Source organism: Ochotona princeps, chromosome 5 (genome assembly GCF_030435755.1).
Source record: "Ochotona princeps isolate mOchPri1 chromosome 5, mOchPri1.hap1, whole genome shotgun sequence".
NCBI lineage: Eukaryota > Metazoa > Chordata > Mammalia > Lagomorpha > Ochotonidae > Ochotona > Ochotona princeps.
Window position 1 is genome coordinate 79,867,302 of NC_080836.1, and position 22,691 is coordinate 79,889,992.

Below are 22,691 nucleotides of genomic sequence, written 5' to 3' on the forward strand. Positions count from 1 at the left end.
AAGTTTGAGCCCCAAGAGATAACTTTAATAGCAGCTCTAAGGTAATGTCAGTTATAAAGGGAGTTGGGTATTAATTATAACACTTGCCACTTAAAAAGGAAACTTGGTAGTGTGTGTAATTTTACCTCATTTTCTCATTTGCTACTATTATTTAAATTGCTTCCCAGAGCTAAGCATGTGTATAAAAGATGATTGTTCCAAATTTAACCTTTTAAATAAAATGTATTCTATTAATTAAGTCATTACAGTTCCCTCTCTTTTCTATTATGTTTATTCATTTATCTTCTGTCCTAAAGATAGTCATCTGTGTCAGTGAATATTTTGGAGAAAGACTTCTAATTTTTATGCCTATCACCCATTTGGATTTTCCTCAGTGTTTATAAAAATAACTTCTATTAGCGTTCTAAAGAATTTCAAATTGTCAATTAGAATAATGATAAGTATTCCTACTAGGAATAATAGACATTATTCAGCCAAAAAGTTAAGAAGGTCCTTGTTAAACTTAATGTGACTAGGGAATTTGCAATCCTTAAATCAACTTGGATTTTTAATAAGATAAAAACAAAACGATGACAAAAGCCTGACCTTTGTGAGGCTCAATTTTTTCAGAATAGCTGTATATAAAAAGACCCCATAGTCTACCACAATTTCTTTGCCTTTTTCCAATTGCAAAAAAAAAAAAAAAAAAAGGCTAGAATCCAGGGAAACTAAGAGATAGTATTTCCCAGTGGATTCTCTATGAGGTGGCAGTGTTAATGCACGGTGCTTTCACTTTTTTTTCCTCCCCCTATTTCTTTAGAATACTGATGAACTGAAATCATATACATCACCACTGGCATCAAATTTATATCTACTAATTTTAAAAAGTTCCTTTGTTGAGAATTGTATATGTGGTAATGTATCCAAATACTTTTGTATGTTTTTACCTTTGGTTTTCACAAGTTTCCATGCACTACATTTACCCTTATTTGTTTAATGTGAAAGTTGATGTTAAAAAATCTTTTAGTATCTTGCCTAGTAATGCTGAGAATCAGCTACACTTATGCCATTACTGGCTATCATGTTGTTCTGTTTCTGCCTAGTTTACCATTAATGATGATGATGATACGTAATATGTATTAAACTCATACTAAGTACTAAGACATGTCATTCTCACCACAAAGCTTTACGGCAAACAGTATCTTCAAACTTTTATATGTAATGAGACTGAGACACATAGAAGCTAAACTAACTTGTGCAAAAAAAAGTTAAGTGTCCAAACTAGGACTCAGATTTGAAAAGAATATCACAAATCTCTGAAATCGGAGAATTTTACATTGAATTTGTTAGGGTTGTAGAGTTCTGAACATATCAAAGTTATAACTAGCATCTTTTAATATTGGTCATACAAGAATATTCTTACTAAGAGCACTACATTGAAGCAAAAATGATGCTGTAACAAATGGGTATTTCTTATGTCTGGCTCTTGGAACTTCTCATATAACTTTTCTATGATTCTCAGGACTGCTGTGGAAAGCTTTGGCTCTCCCACATACAGGGAACACATCAGGTTCTTCCTCTGGACCTAGAGGGTGATGCTCATTTTTCCAGTCATTGCAAGGATTAAATTCATTCCTCAAAATGCTCAATAAATGCTACCTACTATTTATCTTCACTCTTCTTTAATTTCCATTATTTTCTGCTCATAATATTAATATTATTAATATTATTATTTGATACAATTCCATCAGCTTTGGGATTTCTCTAATCCCCACCTCCCCCACTGGTTTCCCCTATATTGTTACAATACTACAGTTCTTAATAAACAGTCATAAGTCCATCATTTTGAGCATGGACAGTTTCAGAGAGTCCAGCATCCTATTGCCAAGATGTATTTAAGTTTTGGGATGAGTCCATCTTTGATCTGGAAGTAGAGATGCTTACTACATTGTATCCTCACATCTGGATATGATAGTCTCCATTACACAGTTACTACACATCCCCTTAAATGAAAAGCCACAAAACAAAATCAACAACAGGAAGAAAAATAGAAATTTACAATCCCATTAAGTTAAATAACATGTTACTAAAAGACTAATGTGTCTCTGAAGAAATGAAAAAGAAAATCAAGTACCTTCTTGAAATAAAATGATGCTACTGCATGACCTGTATGACCTATGAGTCTGAAGAATTTAATATGAGAGAATTTAATGTAAGAGGTCAACTGTGAGTTTAATTGCCATCCTCTATATGGAAGTTGATCTTTTTCATGTGCACATATAAGGATGTTTTCCTTATGTTTCATTGATGAGAGCTTTATTATCATGTGTCATGGTGAAGATTGTTTTTGGTCAACTCAATTGGAAGTTCTGTGCCCCTCCTGGAGGTTGTTTCCCAATTCTTTATCCGTACTAAGGAAAATTTTTAAAAATTATTTCATTTAATGCATTTTTAAGCCCAGCTTCCCTTTCTGGAACTGCCATAATTCTTATATTTGGCCTTTTAATAGTGTCTCTTAATTCTTGAATACTTTTTTTAGCTTGACCCAGCTTTGCTACCAGCTTTTTGATCATTCCACCTGGTGGCAAGAAATATCTTCCAATTCTGAGATTCTTTCTTCTGCTTCATTCATTCTATTATGGAGAGTTTCCACTGAATTTTAAAAATTGCTTTATTGTGCCCTTCATTTCTAATAATTAGGCTTAATTTTGTTTCAGCATTGCTATTTCCTGTGTGACATATTCCTTAAATCCCCCCAACTCCTCTATGTACTTCTTGTTGTGGATAACAAGCTTTATAATAAAATTTCTGAATTTTGTATCCCCCATTTCCTCCATGTATTCCCCAGTTAACTGTGAGGTTGGCAATGACTTTTATTCCTTTGCAATAATGTTCATTGTGCCTCTGTCTCTTCTTTTGTTCTTAGTCATTTTAATTCTGGAAGATTCTTTTCCTTAGGGCAGATTTCTAAGTTGTGCCACCCACAGTTCAATTTCATTGATTGTGTTTGGTACCCAGTTCTTTGTTTCCAGCCACTTGTGCCACTCCCTCCAGCAACTTCCATGTCTGGTCTTGTGTTAGATATCCACCATAGTCTCCATAGCCCCAACTCCTGGCTCACTACTCTACTTCCTATGATACTGTGCTGTGGCTGCACCATTGTCTGTATAACCTTTGTCTTACTTTTGGTTCAGGCAGTTCCCAGGATTAGGGAGACACCAAGTGTCCTAAATAACTAATTGCTGGTGGTGCTGATTTTGCTAGAACCTGCTGGCTGTTAGGTCTGAGAGCCAATCGGATGCCAAAGTTGGTATTATATTCCCTATGGGATCAGTGCAATGCATGAGGCAGAAGTGAGTTCACTCCCAGCTCAGTGCATGTGCAGCTCACTGTTGTCCCTCTGGTCTCAAAGCCTTTGACACACTGTACAAAATGGCGCCTTTTGTGCCACTGGTGGAGTTTTGGATATGCTGGCCAATTGGCTGGGAACTACCCGGATCTATTTTGGTGGAATCTGTAGGATTTCATGTTGGTCCAGTGCACTGAGCCAGAAATGAGTTAGATCCCAGTTTAGTGCATGCACAGTCTTGCCCACAGCCTTTTCGTCCCTATACAAAATGGTGCCCAATGCAGCTCTGGTGGGGGCAGGACTGTGAAATGCACCTTGTTCCCACACTGCCTATTTGGAATCTGCTGCTCTGTCTCTGCTCCTGGTCAAAAAATCAAACAAATCAGAAAGACAGGCAGTTCTTTCCCTGGGTTTACCTCCTGTGCTCCCTGTGAACACCCCTTCTCATTTGGCTGCTAATAGAGCTCCAGCTGTCGGTGGAACTTAGGTGGAGCTCAGATTACTGCTGGTTGACTTCCACTGGGATGTTTGATCACTGCGACGCCACACCGTTGTCTCTGCTGCTTTCCCATATCGATCAGTCCTCGGGTGCCCCTTTGTCTTCTGCATGTTCTCTCCTACTTCCTAGAAAGTGCTCTCTCTGCTTCATCCTGACTGATGATTCTCCAGCTGTCTAAACATGCCCTTACCCTATTGTGCCATCTTGATTGTTATACTACGGATCTTATTGTTGGTTTCTAGGCAAAAGTAGAATTTGGCTGTTATTCAGTTCCTAATATATACTCTCTAACTTACCCTTGACTGCAAATTAAAACAAACAAACAAAAATTAACAAGATTGTCTAAGCAGCTTAAAACAAAGTAAGCATGGACATGTAGTGCCCTTATGTAGAAAATAAATAAATAGCTTAGGAAATAAAAGGTGGGGGGGTGGGAAGAGCATGTAACTGGATCATTTAAATGTGAACATTGTGGGCAGAAGGAGATCATGTTACTTGAGAGCAATGCAGTTTCGAAGAAAATGGAAGAGGTTCTCCTTGTTAGCAAAGTCTCCCCAAAGAACTTCAAACCTTGAGCACCAGAGTTTTGCACAGTAACATAGGAACATAGGGAATGTGGAAATGATAATCCATACAGGATTCACCCACCTCGTTTCTAGAGAGATAGTGGCTAGTAATTTTCATGTGATGGCATCATGATATTAATGTTAAAGCACCATTTTAGATGAGTTTGTAAATAAATATTTCCCACAAACAAAACTGCACCCCAAATGGCTACACTATGGAATTCCACAAACAGAATTTTGAGACAGAACTAATATTAATTCTATAGAAGCTATCCTAGGAAGTTTACAGGATGGTGATAACCACAACCCATTCCTAGAAGCTAGTGTTACTCTACCATTTTACCGATTTCTTCATTCTTAATTTGTGCATTCCCAAGTGACCTGTCTCCTCAAAGCTGTACTAATGTGGGGATAACTCCCCCCCTCTGTTGAGCCAAGATCCATCTCAATATAAATGATGCCCTTGAATTATGAATTCTTTCATTCTGGTTGTTACAACTCAGCACCTCTCACTGTGTCATGGGAACCTGAATGGTCCTTTGCCAGTTCTGAGACTAATTTCCTTCCACCCATTGAATCATGAGGTTTCAGCTATGTACGTGAGGTAATTCAGACACAAAGAAGTCTTCTGAAGAGCACCCTCTTGTCTGATTGCTCCACCTTCCTTGGTTTCCCTGGAAATCTAGCACTGTGTCATGAAGCCAAGGATATTACTGGGCTCTGCCTGTGTGTTCTTCACTCTCTATGCTATTACCCAGAAACCCTCACCTGACACTCAGTTGGGGCCTTCCTCATAGGAGTCATTTTATCCTTATTTTCCATCTTTTGAAAATCACCATTCTTGGTTTCCTGATGTCTAGTCTATTGAATGTTTTTGTCTACTATTTTGTCTAGTTTTTTAAATTGGTTCAGAAAGAATTTTATTTTATTTTCCCGCTTTATTTTATTTTGACTAGTGAAATCCCTGAATCCATATTACATCAACATACAGATCTAGTAAGCATATGTTTCTTTATAACTGTCTTTAAAATGTCTACTGCTAAAAATGAACTATCGTGGGATAGGCTAGGAGAAGAAATTTCCCCAATCTTTGCCAGTCAAATATTTAGCTCATTATAAATCTATATGTATTTGTTATTCAAGAGATGTCTGATTTACAAGCAGATCTGATCATTGTCTCTTTTATTTCTTCTCTTCAGTGCCAGATGAAAGCAAAGTTCATTCATTGGCTGGACACAAATCGGGTAAGAAATTCCTTGTAACAAACTTTTTATTCTCCTTCCTGGAAATCACTGGCTGTGTTTTAGTAGCAGTTGGAACGTGTTCCTATCCACTGGTCACAGAAAGACTTTGTAATTAATACGTGAGATGTCTCTGACTTCTCCAAGGATGAATTATTGCTTGGCTGGGTGTAGAGCGGCATAATGTATGCTGACTCAAAATGTTTGAGAGCAAAGAATAAAGGTTTCCAAAAAAAAATCACTCATGAAACCAAAAACATTAAACCTGCATGCCAACTGAACACTTAAAATGTGCATAAGAGAATGTAAAGGAATCCTAAGAAAGTGCTAAATCCTTTCCCGTGATGATGTTTGTATTAATGCCAGAAGGCTGAGAGTTCCAGAGTAAGAGATACATGTGATCATTTCTAATTCCTAAAAGGAAAGAAAAATAGAGATCATTTTTAATTTCTAGAAAGAAATATCTTTTTGCCTGTCATCAAAGGGACTTGTGCAGGAATGGCAACATGGTCTGTCTAGACCGCTGAATGTCTCCCAGGAAGTCCGCTGGGGCCTCTAAGGCTGTCCCAGTCCCTATCTGCCACATGGGAAGTACCTGCATTCCAATCGCAGACTTTTCTTCATTGGCAAGTAGCACGGGTGATATTATTTTGTTCTTCATTAATACTGATTCACACTAGTTGAAGACACCTAAAGGTAGTAGGGTAGCCAATTTTGCAGTGATGCCTTCCTTCTGGAGGTGCATTCTGGGTTGCAGGGGGAGAGGGGAGGGGAAGGACATCCATTTTGCTGATACATTTGCCGCTGCTCGCCAGAGAGGCTTGTGATTTGTTGGCATGCCTACATTTCTGAAACAAAGGAGTCTTTCCTGTCAGCCCGCAGAGCCTGTGTTTATGTGCCAATTAGGTTTTCAGCAGTAAGTGGCCTTGATGCCTCATTACTTCCATCATGTTCCAGGGCAAGATTATGATATTTTTTTTTCTTTTCTTCTTTTTCCAGATTCTCTAGTGATAACAGCAGGGAAGGGCTGGTTCACAACTCTTAGTATTTTTCACTGCTCCTGCTAATAAAGAGCCTAAGAGGTTAGATCACAGGGAAAGCAAAGATGTCTGTTGCAGTGATAAATTGCCACATGTGGCTTGCTTGCATCATGCTCTGCCACTAAATTCTCCACTACTGGAAATATTTTTAGGAGCCTGAGCAGGAAGTTCTTATGCTCAAGGAACCCCAAGGGTAGCCTATATTATTTTGATAGGAAATACATTGTTCTGCCTATGTTTCCTTTATACACATTAATACCTGAAAATGAAAGCCTTCTTAGGCAAAGGATGGACTCCAAGGCAAAAAGTTGAAATAGTTTGGGGGAATGTGTATCAATTTAGTGTTTTGAAAATGTGAAAAGAATGTACTTCTTGGCTTTATCCAGGAAATCAAGCTTTAGGTTCATCTTAGTCAATTGTAGTGTGCAAGTGTGTATGTGTTGTTCTCTGGTTGTGAAAAGCTATTCCCAGTCTTTTTGAATGTTATCATCTTAGTATGTTTCAATAATATTTCTGGTAAATAAGGGTGATATGATTTTTTAGGTAGCATAATGTAAAATATCGATACAGTATACAGTTTGAAGGAATACCTTTCTAAGTTGGAAAAAAAAACATCAAACATACTAGAATGCTAGAACTACTAGTAGGTTAATTGTAAAATTCACACAGTATTCTGACTTTAACTGGTAGATAGAAATGGTGTTAAGTCCTTATTTACCATGAATGATATAGTTGTAATACATCCCATTATAAAAGCTACTGTTACTAGTATATCACTATTCCAACATACATTGTTATTATATTTGTATATATTTTGTGATCCTGTCACTGAAGCACTGAGTTTTTCACTGAGGATCTGAGCCAATGCTGACATGCAGTTAAAGACAGGTTAACCCTGTCGTAGAAACATCCTGCAACAACGAGAGCCAAAAAATTGGCCAAGATTGTGCACTTCAGAGTGATGTCAAGTGAGCGCATCCTTTAAACAAATCTGAAAAAAAAAAAGTACAGAACCAGCTTTATCAATGGATATACCCCGATAATAAACCCTTTGCCATTTATTCTGCTTGGAGACTTTGAGTTGCGATACTCAGAAATACATCTCTCACATAAATTGAAACTCTCATGTGTGCTAACGCATATGCGCAAGATTTTCTCTTCGGGCTTTCTTAAGCATAAAGACTATTCTGATTTGGACTTAATCATCTAAAAAATTGCCCACTAAGGAGCATCGTATGAATCTGATACTGTTGTCTGTACGGCTAACAACGTTACTTGGTTGTATTGTAACTGGTAAAGTTCAGGGACAACAGTGATCACTTTTGTTCTCATCAGTGTCCAAAAGGCGTATCTCGTCATTGGGTTACAATACCATTCTTCCAACCTCGAGTCCCAGCTTCATAATATTTGACTAAAAACATACCTTTTTTTTCTGAGAATAATCCGCTCTTATCTTTAGTTATAGAAGAGGATGTAGCTCTGAATATTCAAGACCATCATGAGGATAAATGAAGTGTTATGTCTTGACCTAAATCTATCACCCATCATTTTATTCAGAATGATTTTGAGCATTTTATCAAATTCATTTGCGTTACAATTTCTTCTGAGTCAGCTACTTAGAATGTGGAGAGCCCTTTCGTGCCAAGTTCCATCTGCTGGTCTGGCTTGGGTAACTCCCAAATTTGTGATAGTATAGTATTTGGCACCTTTCCTTGGCTTAATCTTTAAATAGTTGATTCCTCAGAACCCAGATCACATCAAAACCCTAGGTAAGATAAATCTTTCTAACATTGTTGATGCAAAGTGCAGTATCCCTCTCCCTCCTTTTAAATCATCCCTGTATTCTTGAGATTTCTCCAACAACCTGAGTCAGGAGCTTCTTGGCCAATGCATTGCATCTCTTTACCCAGGCAAGGCAGAGAGGACCTGACTCTGATTTACAATCTCACAGTACCTTCTTTCACGGCAGGAGGAGTGTACGTGTCTATGGGCTGGATGATTTATTTGGAGAAATTATCCATAAAAGGCCTTTTGTTTGGTTCCTATAAGAAAAATCCCATGTGGCAGAGAGGCTATACAGACAGGAGGAGAGACAGGAAGATCTTCTGTCTGTTGATTCACTCCCCAAGAGGCCGCAACAGCTGGAGCTGAACATATCCAAAGCCAGGAGCCCGGAGCCTCTTCCAGGTCTCCCATGTGGGTGCAGGGTCCCAAAGCTTTGGGCCATCCTCTACTGCTTTCGCAGGACACCAGCAGGGAGCTGGATGAGAAGTGGGGTCTATATGGGATTGTGGTGCATGCAAGGCAAGGACTTTAGCCACTAGGCTCCTGCGCCAGGACCTGAAGATCAAAACTATTTTAACTTCTTTCCCTGTCTTCTTGCTCCCTGAATAAATTTAAATTCAAGAAGTAGTGTAGGAGGGGAGATAAACAGAGAGGGGAAAATGTATTATAAATAAGAGAATATTTTAACATCACTTGTGGGAAACGCTAGAATCAGGGAAAATAACACCAAATGGAACATGAATTTTTAAAAATTACAGCTTAATTTTGGTTGATTTCAGAATCACAAATTATCCCTGAGGAAAAAAATTTTAATTTTGTAATGGTACTGTACTGACACCTAATCCAATCATTTAATGCATCTGTGGAATCATTCTGAAAGTGATTATAAATTTTGCTTTTTTACAAAGTGTATCTTCTCTCTCTCTCTCTCTCTCTCTCTCTCTGCTTTGTTTTGATTTACTGCTTGGAACTGTTTTAACATGTATTGACTCGAGGCTCTTTGCTGACCCGGCTCTTTAAGATGATGCAGTGCTGAAGAAAGCTGATGAGTTCTTCTTTATGAGCTCTGACATATTAATTACCAAAATGGACTCAAAAGCTTTCCTATTCCTGTTTTAATTTCTTATATTCTCAAACACCTGTCTGTATAGCTGTAAAACAGGCAAGTCTGTGAAAGTAATGGTTGGCAGTAAGTTCAGACCCTTTCTGAGACAAGTTTATCAATTAAGCAGCAAGTGCTGGTTGAAAGTCTAGGGGCAATCTCTCTGTGGAGGGTGCTTTCCAGCCGCCTAACACAATGGACTCACAGAGAAATTCAGAACCTGGGCCTTGAAACGTGTGCTTGCTGGGGATTAGCAAAGCTAGGGCAGTGTCGAGCTCATGCCTTAGCGCAACTCCTATTCTGCTGGCATGAGCTTAAAGTCCCACAGCTCCTGAAACTGGGAGCACAGAAGGAAGACGCTGTCCTTACATCTACCTTCCTTGAAAGATGTCACAAGCCATCAGCAAGATGTTTCATGAATTTTTATTTGCATTTTAGTGAAATTTTATTTACATTATTCAGCCAGCTGAACAAGTAGCATAATAGCTGTAAATTACTTACAAACTTCAATAAGCTGGCTGGCATAAGGGGGCATCCCATCTGATCATTCTTAGGCCTGTTTTCCTGTTGGCATGCATGCAAGTGCATGTGAACATGCTGTCTGTGTGGAGAGATACATGAGAGAAAAGTTGCATGTGATATGTGTCACTCTAGCAGAAGTTGGGGATTGAATTTTTAAGCTACTACTTGGGCTGACTTTACCTACTGTTCTGAATGCAGTTTCCACAAATATCAAATCTACATTGTAGCGATGAAGCCTAAGAAATTTCTGAACAATTGCAAAGTAATAGAACTTTCGAAAACTTAATGTGATTGGAAAATCACTTTAATGTAAAAAGAAGTTATTTATAATGTTTGGCAAATTTTATTGAATATTAGCGTGCCATACTTCTACAGAATATCGAGATTAAAATACATCTTTAAATTTTGGGAAGTAATTCATAATAATTCTTCATATGTGACTACTCTAATTGGGTTGTTGCTTTTCATGACCTTTTTCAAATGATTTTTTTGAAAGGCAGATTTATAGAGAAAGGGAAAGTCGGAGAAATTCCGATTGCTGGTTCACTCCCCAAATGACCACAATGGGCAGAGCTGAGCCAATTAAAACCATGAACGAGGAAATTCTTATAGTTCTCCCATGTAGGTGTGGGTCCCAAGGACTTGGGCCATCCTCTGCTGTTTTCCCAGGCTGTTAGCAGAGAGCTGGGTGGGAAGTGGAACAACCAGGACTAGAATGAAACACAAGCACTTCAAGGCCAAGGATTACTCTGTTGGGTCACCACACAGACCCCATTATTTTTTCTTTTTAGAGTTATTAATGAGATGAAGTCAAATTGCTACTATGAAGTAAAATTCTCTTTCCCCATCAGTTGGTTAAAGTAACAGCATGAGTATCTTTCTGGAGAAGCTTCTTTATTGCATACCTTCTGTGTTTTTGTCACTTCTTAAGCTATATACACAAGAAATGTGTGAGTTACATTTCCCACACACTCCAGCTTTGGTTTACATTTCTAAAGGATTCAGGAAGTTATCATGAGAAAATTAGTATTCTGTGTTGGGTTCTTCCTATATAAACTTGACTGTGAAACACACAAGGCATTTCCTGTATTGCAGAAAAGTTTCTCAGAATGTTGAGATCCAAAATTCAATGAAACAAACCGAGTTAGACGCAAATACATCTGTGTATTTAGTAAATTTCCTTGCTACTCAAATACAAAAGTGTGAGGATCTCTGCATTTTATGAATGAACACACCAAATTTTTCTCCCAAATTGTGAATTTGTTGCTTTAGTTCCACTCATATATATTAAATAGTGACTCAGTGACAGATACTGTGCCAAGTGTGAGAATTACAAACTAAAATGGAACATGGTCTCTGCTTATAAAAATCATGCGTAATATGTTAGAGGACAAAGAATGCAAATGCCTAATTAAGTATTTGTTTGGTGATGTCTCAGAGAAAGTACTATTTCTCTTGCTTGAGACTGGGGGATAGCTGTCTTGTTTCAGAGAGGAACATATTCTCTAGCAGGGCCTGAGACTCACTAGAAGTTTGAGATATACACAAGACCCATGACCTAACACATTTCAGATTTAAGGGATGTTATTCAACATCATAATGCGTTCAAGAAGCTATTAGCAATTCAGCATGACAGGGGTGTAAAATGAGAGTGATAAGATACCAGCCTGATAAGTGGATCATGGAGAACTGCTGTCCTATAAAACAAGAGCAGTGATCCTACAGGCTCAGAGAAACCAGGCAGATTAAAGGAGCCAAGGGGCCGATTTTGTATTCCAGCAGCGTCGGTGTATTGCAGTGAGGACTTCAGGTGAAAATACTGAGAAGTATAGTTACGTCTCCACATTAGTGGCCATAGTACAGGCAAGAGATGATGTGAGCATAAATTCAAATGATTAGCAATGGCAATGAAAAGGAAAGTAAGAAACATTTAGACAGTAAAGCCTTGCCTTGTTGGTCTTAAATTATTCATAATGATAACTGAGAAGGAAGACCCAATTGTGAACTGTTGCCACAGCTAAGCTGCATGATAAAACCCTTGGTGAACATTCGTGTCTTGATCATGTATCTTCTCACAGGCAGGGTTTTGCTGATTCAGCAGCAATCGGATTGCATTCCAACATCTGCATTAGGACCAGGTTTCTTGAATGTGTCTCCTGATAGGACCAGAAATTCCCTGTGATACACAAATTTGATCAGATGGGGCTAGGGTTCAGATACTTGAAAGCCACAAAGCGTATGCCAGAGCCTGCATGTGTTAATGGTGAAAATAGCAGAGGGCAAGGCTATGCAGGAATGGGAGGCTACCTTGAGATGTGAAGGTGCAAGGGTTTTCTAAGATGGTAGATAAGCACTGTACACAAAATAGAAATGAGAACTTAGTAGTAACCTGATTTCCCTCTCGATACTGACCAGCAGTAGAGCTAGATTTCAATTAAGACTAAATGAATTTTCGGAGATGTTGGAAGTGAGCAGTACTTTGTCAGTCATGGCAAGATAGTTGGACTAAAGGTATCAAGTCTGGTATAGAGGAGAAAGGTGGGACAGTGAGTCATGCTAACATATCAGAGTGGTTTAAGACCAACAGCATGGAAAAAAAGGGGTAGACTCACATTTCTTTGAAGTTATGGAAGATAGTAGCATTGATGGTATTGGCTTGTTCAGGTGGCTCTATACATATAAGTACACTTACAAGTAAATTATCTGTCAGTAAGTGAATAAAAGGTTTGGGTCAATGTAATCTCTGTCTTCGCCTATATGGATTATTTCTTACTATGAGTTCCTGTCTCTCATTAATGAAGAGATCAAGACGTTATACAAGGACTGGTGCCTAGATTACAGAAGGTGTGACAAGATATCTAATTTCCACTAGGTTTTTAAATATGTGTTTTTAAAGATTTTTTATTTATTTTTATTACAAAGTCAGATATACAGAAAGGAGGAGAGAGAGGAAGATCTTCCATCCACTGATTCACTCCCCAAGTGGCCTCAATGGGTGGAGCTGAGCCAATCTGAAGCCAGGAGCCAGGAGCCTCTTCTGGGTCTCCCATGCAGGTGCAGGGTCCCAAGTCTTCGGGCCATCCTCAACTGCTTTTCCAGGCCACAAACAGGGAGCTGGATGGGAAGTGGGCCTGCCAGGATTAGAACCGGTGCCCATATGGGATCCCAGAGCATGCAATGTGAGGACTTTAGCCACTAGGCTACCATACTAGGCCCTTCCACTAAGTTTTGAAATTAAGACATGACTTCAGCTAGAATGTTCCAGTGGGAAAAATAATGAAATAGCTTAAAGAAGAATGAAAAAAACAGGAGAGGTGTAACAATAAGGTTGGGCAAGAACAGGTGATATTTACAGTATACCCACATGCATTGCGGCTCAATTCACAATAGTTTAATTCTGGAATCAAATTACATGTCCATCAACTGATGACTGGAGAGAAACAATGTGGAATACATATACTCTGGAGTATTACACAGCCATAAAAATGGAATCCTATCTTTCATAACAAAATGAATGTAGCTAGAAGCTATTATACTTAGAAAAATAGGCTATTTGTTAAAGACAAATAGCATGTTTTTTCCAGTATGTGTCAGCTAATGTAGAAAACATAAAAATGTGTAAGAATGAAATGATCATTTGTGATATAATTACCATATTTAGTTTGCATTTATACTCCAGTGGAAGTGTAAGTTTTTTTTCTTACACTTTATTCATTGAATATTATGATTAGTGGTAAATTAAGCCTGTGAATATAATTGAAATTAGGTCTGCTCAAAGGCTACTAAAGAGAGGGAAGGGAGGGAGTACTGCCAGGAAGAGAAGAGAGTGAGGGGAATGTAATTGTCTTCTTGGAATCATGTCTATGAAATGCATAAAATCTGTTGTCCTTATGGTAATTCAAAAATGTATAAAAGAATAAAAATGAGTGATGTCCTCTCTATGTTATTGAGAAAGATCGATGTGCTTCCATATTGAAACAGTGCATATGAGAGAAGAAAGTAGCAGGAAAGGGGAAATTGTTAAAGAGATGGAATTAAGAGTGTAGTGCTCTAGTAGTTGGTCTTGAAGATGAGGCTACACCTTAAGTAAAGGAGCAGGGCTGACTGAGCTGCAAATAAACCTATAGGTATAAATGTTAAAAACATGGAGATATTAATGGTCTCAATTTTTTGATAGTATTAGGTCTATACATCATGATATTATAGGATTGGACAACAAATTGCCCAAGAAAATAAGAAAAACTGCAGATAGTAATTAATTATTGAAGCAAAATCAATTGGAATCCCATTTTGAAAACCATATTTTGCATATATATACACACACACATATACACATATATGCATACAGTATATTCAAGAATTGGATTATGGTTGAATGACAGATTTTCCACAAATTAAAATGTTTGCTGTCTCTTTAGATTGTATTTCCAATTCTGTACTTAATGGTGGATTTATAGAATGTCAATAATACGATGAAGCATTATATATGTGGGTGTATATATATGTGTGTGTGTGTACATATATGTATCTAGCAAAAATTAACTGGTTATAAACAATAGATTGAAATCTAAATCACTTTCAGTGACTCCTATAAAAAAGTCCAGTTGTTGATTTCTACATCAGTAATCTCTTCCTGTCTGAATCGTTGCTGCCAGTTTTGCCTTATTAAAAACCTAAACTGTCACTTAAATCCTCAAAATTTCCCCAAATCAGGCATGGATAACAGGAAAATAGAATACTTTGGATCAGAATTGGTGGTTTTTTCCTTCAAGTTTCTACCATTAAAAGTCATTAGAATCAAACAAACTTCATCTAACAATAAACTTCAATTTAAGAAAATGTAGTTTGTTCCTCTTCCTACAGACTTGGCCATTCTAATTATACTTGTTATTCCTTACACTTCTGGCCTGTATTATATATGGATGTTTCTTCTCCTCCATGACATGAGTCATGTATAAAATTAATCTGATATAAATGCACAGGAAAAATTTAATCTGAGAATTAGAAATATTTACTTCTGTGTCCTGTTGATACGTAATTTCCTCCTTAACCTGAAATATTGCTATGTATATTATAAAATTCTAAGTCTGATATAGTCTTTCTCTCATTATTCTAAATTTCACAGTTTGTTTTTGGAGATAAAATTTACTATGCTAGAGTGTGCATTGATTTAAACATATAATCTATGTATTTTTATTGTTTGAAAAGCTAAAACTAATTTTATAAAGAGATGATGACATTTCTGTATATGGTAAATTCTTCAAATATAATTGAACTTGTAATTCATAAACTTCACTCTCATGGGAAGTATGTGTCATGTATGATTTGAAACTGACCTTTCTAATAGTGCATCAAGATACCATAATGAACATATGCAACTTCAAAAAACTTCAATAGTTACATCATATATATAGCATAAACATTTGCCATTAAACCTTTGCACAGTTTCTGTTACCTATGCCCAACATCAATCAGGTTAGCTCTGCTGCTGAAGAGGAGCAATCGTAGGAACTATCTAAAAGAGCAAGAACTTCAAAATTAACCAGAGTCAGAGTGACTTTCAGCCTGGTGGTTATGGCATACATTTTGAAGTAGCAGAGTTCAATATAAACTCCAGTTCCTAAAATCCATCTTCCTGCTAATGCAAACTTTGGAAAATATTAGTGATGTCACGCGTAGGAGACCTGAATTGAGTTCCTAGCTCCTAGCTTCAGCCCAGTCCCACAGACCCAGCTATTGTAGGAATTTATAGTGTGACTCCAAAGCAGCAGTTAAGAGCTCGTGACATTTTCCTGTCTCCCTCTCACGCTCTCAAGCCTTCTCTCCTTCCCTCCCTTTCTCCCTTTCTCCTCCCTGGCTAGGTCTCTAACCTAGTCCAAATTGCAGTTGCCCCGGTTGGATTGGATTTGTGGCTTAGTGCTGTGGCTTAGTGAATGGGAAGCCCTAGGACATTGTTGCATGCTATTATGGACTCTTTGCCAGCACCATTTGCTTAGACCTTACTAACTTTATTTAAATTTTTTTCATCAATAGTAGATTAACCTTAGTTTACTATAATATTTTGTAAGTATTTTGCTTTTAAAGATTTTTGGCTCTTTAGTAATAGCACTTAGTTTAAAATACAGACACATTGTATAGCTATCCAAAAATACACCTTTCATTGCTTATACCCTTATTATGTACAATGTTTCTATTTATTATTTCTAGTAATTATGAACCATACATTAGCCTAGATCAGTACTGTTGGTGTCACTGTGGTCCCCTTCTACATACTGCCCCCACTGGAAGTTTTTAAGGGCAGGATCACTCATAGAGTTGACGTATCCTATGATCACACTACGTTCTTCTAGATATGTCCTAGAAGACCTGCCTTGGGTGTAGTTAACTTCCTATTCATAAATAGAAATAGTGAGAAAAATATAGAATAGTGAAGGCATCAACCAATAACATTATTGTTAATTATTGTCAAATAGCTAATATGGAGCATATTGTGTATGCTATGTGTTTGTGTAACTGACAACCAGGTAAATTTGGTTACACCAGCATCAGCACAAAGTGTGAGTACTATGTTGCACGATAATGCTGTCTCATTGCTAGGTAACATGAGCATTTCAGCTCTGTTATAAGCTTTGAAACCATCATCTTCTCATTGATTAAAATACTGTTATATGGGCAAGGTATGTGTAAAGGGACTCTCTCATGGTATGCTATCCTTAAACCATCACATCATATTTGGCAGTACAAAGACTTTCTGGACTTTGCCTTTTGGAGTTTTATAGATGCTTTATTTTATAGACATACTTAATTGTGTCAATGACCTTAGGCGGTTAACACAATCTTCAGTCTTTCCTCTCTAAAGGTAGGGGATGTGACTGGCAGTTCTGGCCTCTAATCATTTGGTTGGTTCTTCTGGCAGCCAGCTTCATTTTAGAAACTTTTCAAGAGCCCTTAGCCACCAGTTATCTCATTAATATATATCAAAATATACCACTTTGAAGATTCCAAGGCCTTTATAGAGCTGAGTGTCAGAAAAATAGTTACAGGAAAGCTCTGCATTTCTTAATATATATCACAGCCTGTAAGATTTCTCAGACTATGTTTTCAAACTCTTGTTTAGCTTTAAGCCTTCCTTAGCCTTTTATATTCCCAGCCCACTTTTCCTCATATAAACAGGAGATTTCTGTTCTCTGCTGCAAAAAAGTCAGAGCAAAAGAGGACCAATGATAACCCATCTAGCCAATATTTAACATGTGCCAGGTTCCATGCCAGATATTAGAAATACAAATGGTGTAGAAAATGAACCCTGAATGATTTGCTTCTGGCTTTGTTGAAACCATGGCAATGTCAAGAGTGAAAACACAAATCAGTTTGCAAATTCTACCCCATCTAAATGGGAATGAATAGAAAAAGTATGGATACCTTTATGTAGAGGAGAAAAATGAGAATTGGGAGTAATAGGGACTTTTTCTGTTATCCATAGCATTTGAATTCTTTTGTCAAGATAATACTGAATATATTGAGGAGGTAATTAACTATGGATTTTTAAAAATATTTTCAAGTATATTTTAAATTGATACATGATAGTTAACATTTGTCATGTATAACATGTTTCTAATATGTATACCATGGAATAGCTACATCTAATGTTAAAAGTACCTTTGTAAATGGGAGAATTGTAGCATAAGGACTGGCATACAGAATATCCACAGGAAAGGAACAGAGTCAGGTTTCTGAGAAAATGGTGAAAGCCTAAATCTGAATTATCTAAGATATTATTTGGAGCAGAAATGTAGGCTTAACTATGAAAGCTCTCATTTATAGATTACTTCAGGCAGAAACGCCACAATGAATGACATATTAAGGGATATTAACCACCACCCCCTGACACATACACATACATACATACATACATACACCAATCTTTGATATCCTAAATGGTATGAACACAGCCATTATAATTACTTAATAAAGGACTACCATGATGTCATGTATGAAAAGTTCTTTTTCAAAGAGTAGTGGCACTCAACTATATCCAGTAAAAGCAGACTTATAATATAACAGAGCTGATGATGAATATGTAAAATGAAAGAGAAAACTTTAAGTAACCTAGATTACTTCTCTTTGCTAAAATAAGCAAATACAAATTCATTCCCACTTTACTGATAATGAAAAACTACACACCCACACAAAACAATTTGCAAATTCCACCCCATAAAATTGAACAAAGCCATTTAAAGTTACCTTTTGAATAAAGTCTTGTTACAACCTATCTGTTTTTTAAACTATTCACATTTTAGCCAAAACAAGAGAAACCACAACTGTGGAAATATAAAAGTGAAATTTGAGAAACAAGGATTATTATGATACATTTCCACAGGTATTTGTTTTTTTCTACATTGAGGCCTGCATAATATGCAATAATCATCCTTTGGGTCCTGTTTCTTGTCTGGGGTGAAACACCTTTAACTCTGGTCGAATACTGGCTACTTCAATAAAAGAAGTAACCAAAGATCCATTTTATAATGGAATCTCAGTCAGGTCTCACTTGAGTTATACTTTTAAATGCATTCTCCCCAGTAGGTCATTTATTGGAATAAGGAGACATAACACCTATAGTAGTATGCTTCTATGTAGACCCACACAGTCCTACAAATGCAGTACATTTATGCTTCTCTTAAGTAGTCCCATTAACCCAACAGAAAGTCAAGTTGAACCGATTGCTTAACTGCCTACCCTTTACCCAAGCCACCATCATCTGTTGAACTTCAGTCGCTTGCTATCAAACCCAGTATCTTCTGCTTTCTCTTCACATTCCCGCCCACAGGAACCAGTCTGCAGGAACCAAAGGAACCTTTGGAAAACAAGAATCAAATCATTGTGCTGCCTACTTCTCTAAACTTCCCATCATTTCCTCCTACAGCTTTAGAGCACTAGCCATCTCTGTTTCGTGAACAGACTCTTCTCTCTTCTAACCATTTTCACATGCAGTGTCTCTGCTCAGAAGGGTCTTCCTCCATATCATCAGGCATATTCTCTGACTCAATTGTCAGGTCAAGTTGTTTCTTCAGGTAAACCTTCTCTGGTCACATCACTAAAATAGTTACCCAACAAGAGGTCATTTTTATTACCTTAGTTTATTGATTTCCTTTTAACTTCAGTGTATGTAGTGTCACCTCTGTTAGGGCAGAGCTTGCTCCCTTAGTTCCAAAATTGTTGTTTGGCACACAACAACCACCCTTTGCTTAGTGTTTGCTAAATATTGTTCTTGTTGTATATATTTTTGTACCTTTTTACTTGCGCACTTTCCAAATCCTTATGTTTTCTGTGTATGTCTGGTTGCAACAAATACCTGATTTCACTGTGATGCTTGGTACAACAACTGGAATTGCAACTGGGGTTTAATTCAGTTACATTTAATGTGATTACTGATGTATCTAGAATATGATTATCTTCTTATATTTTTATTTGAACTGCTTTTTTTAAAAAAAATATTTAGTTTTATTGGAGAGGGAAAATTACAGAGAAAAAAGAGATTGATCATCTGTTTTGCATGTACATTCCCCAGATGGCAGTAATGGCCAGTGCTGGGGCAGCCCCAAGTCAGGAGCTAGTTTCTTCTGGGTCTCCCACATGGATGGCCAAGAACTTAAATTAGCCTCACCTGCTTTCCCAAATCATAAGCAGGGAGCTGAATTAGAAGTGAAGCAGAACTGGCAGGGATGCTGGTGCCACGGGTGGAGGCTTAACATGCCATGCCCCTGTGCCAGCCCTGAACTGCATTTTAATGGCATAACTCTTTTTCAGTTTTCTTGTGATCTTAGGATTAATTGGTCTTCTTGGTACCTTTATTTTTATTATACTGGTTTTACAATTGTGTGCTCCATTTTTGATAACAATTGGCTAACAAAATTTTTTTAAAAGTCCATTCTTAAAATTTTCCCAAACATTTCAAGTAACATGAAATACATTAGTTTGCCTTATTGCCTCCCAATATTTACTCCATTCGAAAAAGTACATGAATATCTGACTTTGGAAGACAAGTTTATTTTGATTGAAAAATAAATTGATATCTCATATGCAATTTGCTGATTCTGTTGTCAAATTTAGTTTCTTATTATTTGATCTCACAAAGTACTTATTCATACTGATGTTTTCTGTTTTCAATGTTATTTTATTAAATTTGCCAAGTATTTTTTTTTTCATTCTCAGATGTTTCCTGTTGAGGTGTTTTTAACTTTTTCCTAAAGCATGCCCTCCGTGTGTTCTTTTAATGATCATATATTGATTAGATGGTTTTGTTTGTCAGAAAATATCCTGTCCCTAGACAGCTAGTGTTATGGATTATGTTAGAATGACAGACCGTGGAAAATGATGTCACACCATCCTCCAGCTTTTACTTTGACAAGCCAGTCACCCTTGTAATTTGTACTTCGGCAACTGTGATTTAAATCTCTGAATGCTTTCAAGTTGTTTTGTCTTTGATGTTCATTTTTACTATTGTTTTGTTATTTATATTATCCTTGATATCTGGTGTTTTCCTATGGCCCTATAATACTTTTTAGCACTTCTTGTATCTGTTAATATGCCTCTTGCCCATTCTGTTATCTGTCTTCTACTTTAACAACTCTTCCTCTCTTAATAAGTGCATTTAGCAGATACAGTTGCCCTAATGATTGACTCCAAGCATGATAAGCTGGTGGTGCTCAAATTCCTATAGAAAATGACACAATCTTTGCATATAACCCATATCGCTTTGAATCACTTTAAATCATCTCAATATCTTATATTTACTTATAATATCTAAGATATATGTGGTATGTATAGTTACTGTTTTGTTCAGTGGATAATAACATGCAAAAAATCTATACATGCTCAGTATAAACTTTTTTCTATATTTACAGTCTGTGACTAGTTGACCCAGAGATACGGAAACCCAACTACATGTCGTCCAACAGTGCATTCCTCAGCCATGTCCCTTAACCCTTTTTTCATATTTATTCTATCGCCATGACTTTGGACTTCATTTAGAGTAGTTTCTCCTTATCTGCCATCTACCTCTCTTTTGTGTTTTTGCTGGTTCTCATTCATGTTCTTTTCTCTGGGAGTTTGGTGGTTTTTGTGTTGGAGGTCACATGTGGTTGGATTGAATGGTGAGAATCCAGGGGGAGCTGACCTGACCGTACTTAATTCCAGTGGGGAGTCACACATACTCCTTCTGGGGCCATAATGGGACATATTGCTTCATATATGTTTATATTATATCTTAACTGATATCTTAATTGGGAAAATATAAAGATGATTTATTACTTCTAAGAAGCAAATCTTACAGATGAAAATTCCTGAAGGCAGATGATGGTGATGATGACGACGGCGATGACGACAGTGATTGCTGTTTTCTGTTGATAGCCAGGAACCTGACAGATTTTTTTTGTTGTTGTTGTTTTTTGGACCTCTGTTGTTGAGGGAAGTGTATTCGGGGATGAGGTGTTCTAACTGCCCTGCCCTGTTTAAACGTGGGCGGTAAACCTTTTGAAGATTATTACTTTAACTCTCTTGTTTTTGATGTTATTCCAGGATCTTAAATGATTTTACTGTCATACCATCTCTTTAAGTTCCAGATTGTTAGTAATAGTATTTATCTGAGGCAATCTCAAACTTCAAGTTAGATTACCTATAAACCTTTATTTTTTTACTTGCTTGTATTTTTTGTTTCCCTAAAGAGTTAGTTTAAAGGTTCCATTTATTTCCTATAAGCAAAATACAACATTTAAAATCATTTAAATTATTTGCTGCAATTTATCTAGGGTCTATTTGTATACTGCCATCAGGATATTGAGAACTGGCATATTATTCATATTATTGTTAAAAGCACAGATCAAGATTGCCTGATTGTTAAATGAAGGCATGATTATCTTTTATAAAGGACATGATTATCTTTTATAAAGGGTTTAGTGCAAATAAACCATGGACCTAATGTAGATAACAGCATATGTGAAGCCACACATGTTTTTATTGTACTATATCTGAATCACCTTTGACAATACTGACAAGATAAACCAACTTAAAATATTCCTTAGAAATGAATGAATAGCCATATGATACAAGAATAATGTAGAAGGTGATGTCTGTAACATACTGAGGGAATTCGAAATGGAAAATTCCCTTCAATAAGAAACCACATAATAAAAAGTTGTAGTTATATTTGTAGTTACAAGCTATGGTTTATTACTCTGTCTAGAGATTCTTATAATGATTCATTGTTCAAGGAAGAAAATAGGGTTCACAAAGGAGCCTTTATCAGATCAAAATGTGCCCTGTTGTAAAGTGGGCAAAAAGAGGCTTGTCTGGCTATCTGCTGTCACTGCCCATATGGGCCATGGATTGGATACTAATGAGAATTCTTTTAGAATCCTTTGAGTGCTCTTCAGGCTGAATTCCTTGTCATGACCACACTAGAAGAGCAGTGTGTGAGCAGACTCTGTTAAGTCTTTTTAGACTTCACTAAAATGAATCCCAACCTATCCTGGTCCTCTCCTTTGTTCTCATGTTTGCAAGAAATGATCTTTGATTTCTCATCTTAGTAAAATCCACAAGTCCCGATACATTTT

General features: G+C 37.0%; 1 protein-coding gene across 1 annotated transcript in view; it reads left to right on the plus strand.

Annotated features, from left to right (window-relative positions):
* The window catches only part of PARD3B (par-3 family cell polarity regulator beta), a 1,014,759-nt gene that overhangs the window by 647,277 nt on the left and 344,791 nt on the right, over nt 1-22,691 (plus strand). The window contains exon 16 of the mRNA XM_004576910.3: nt 5,593-5,637. Within this exon, the coding sequence (XP_004576967.2) occupies nt 5,593-5,637 (45 nt within the window). The remainder of the gene's footprint in view (nt 1-5,592; nt 5,638-22,691) is intronic.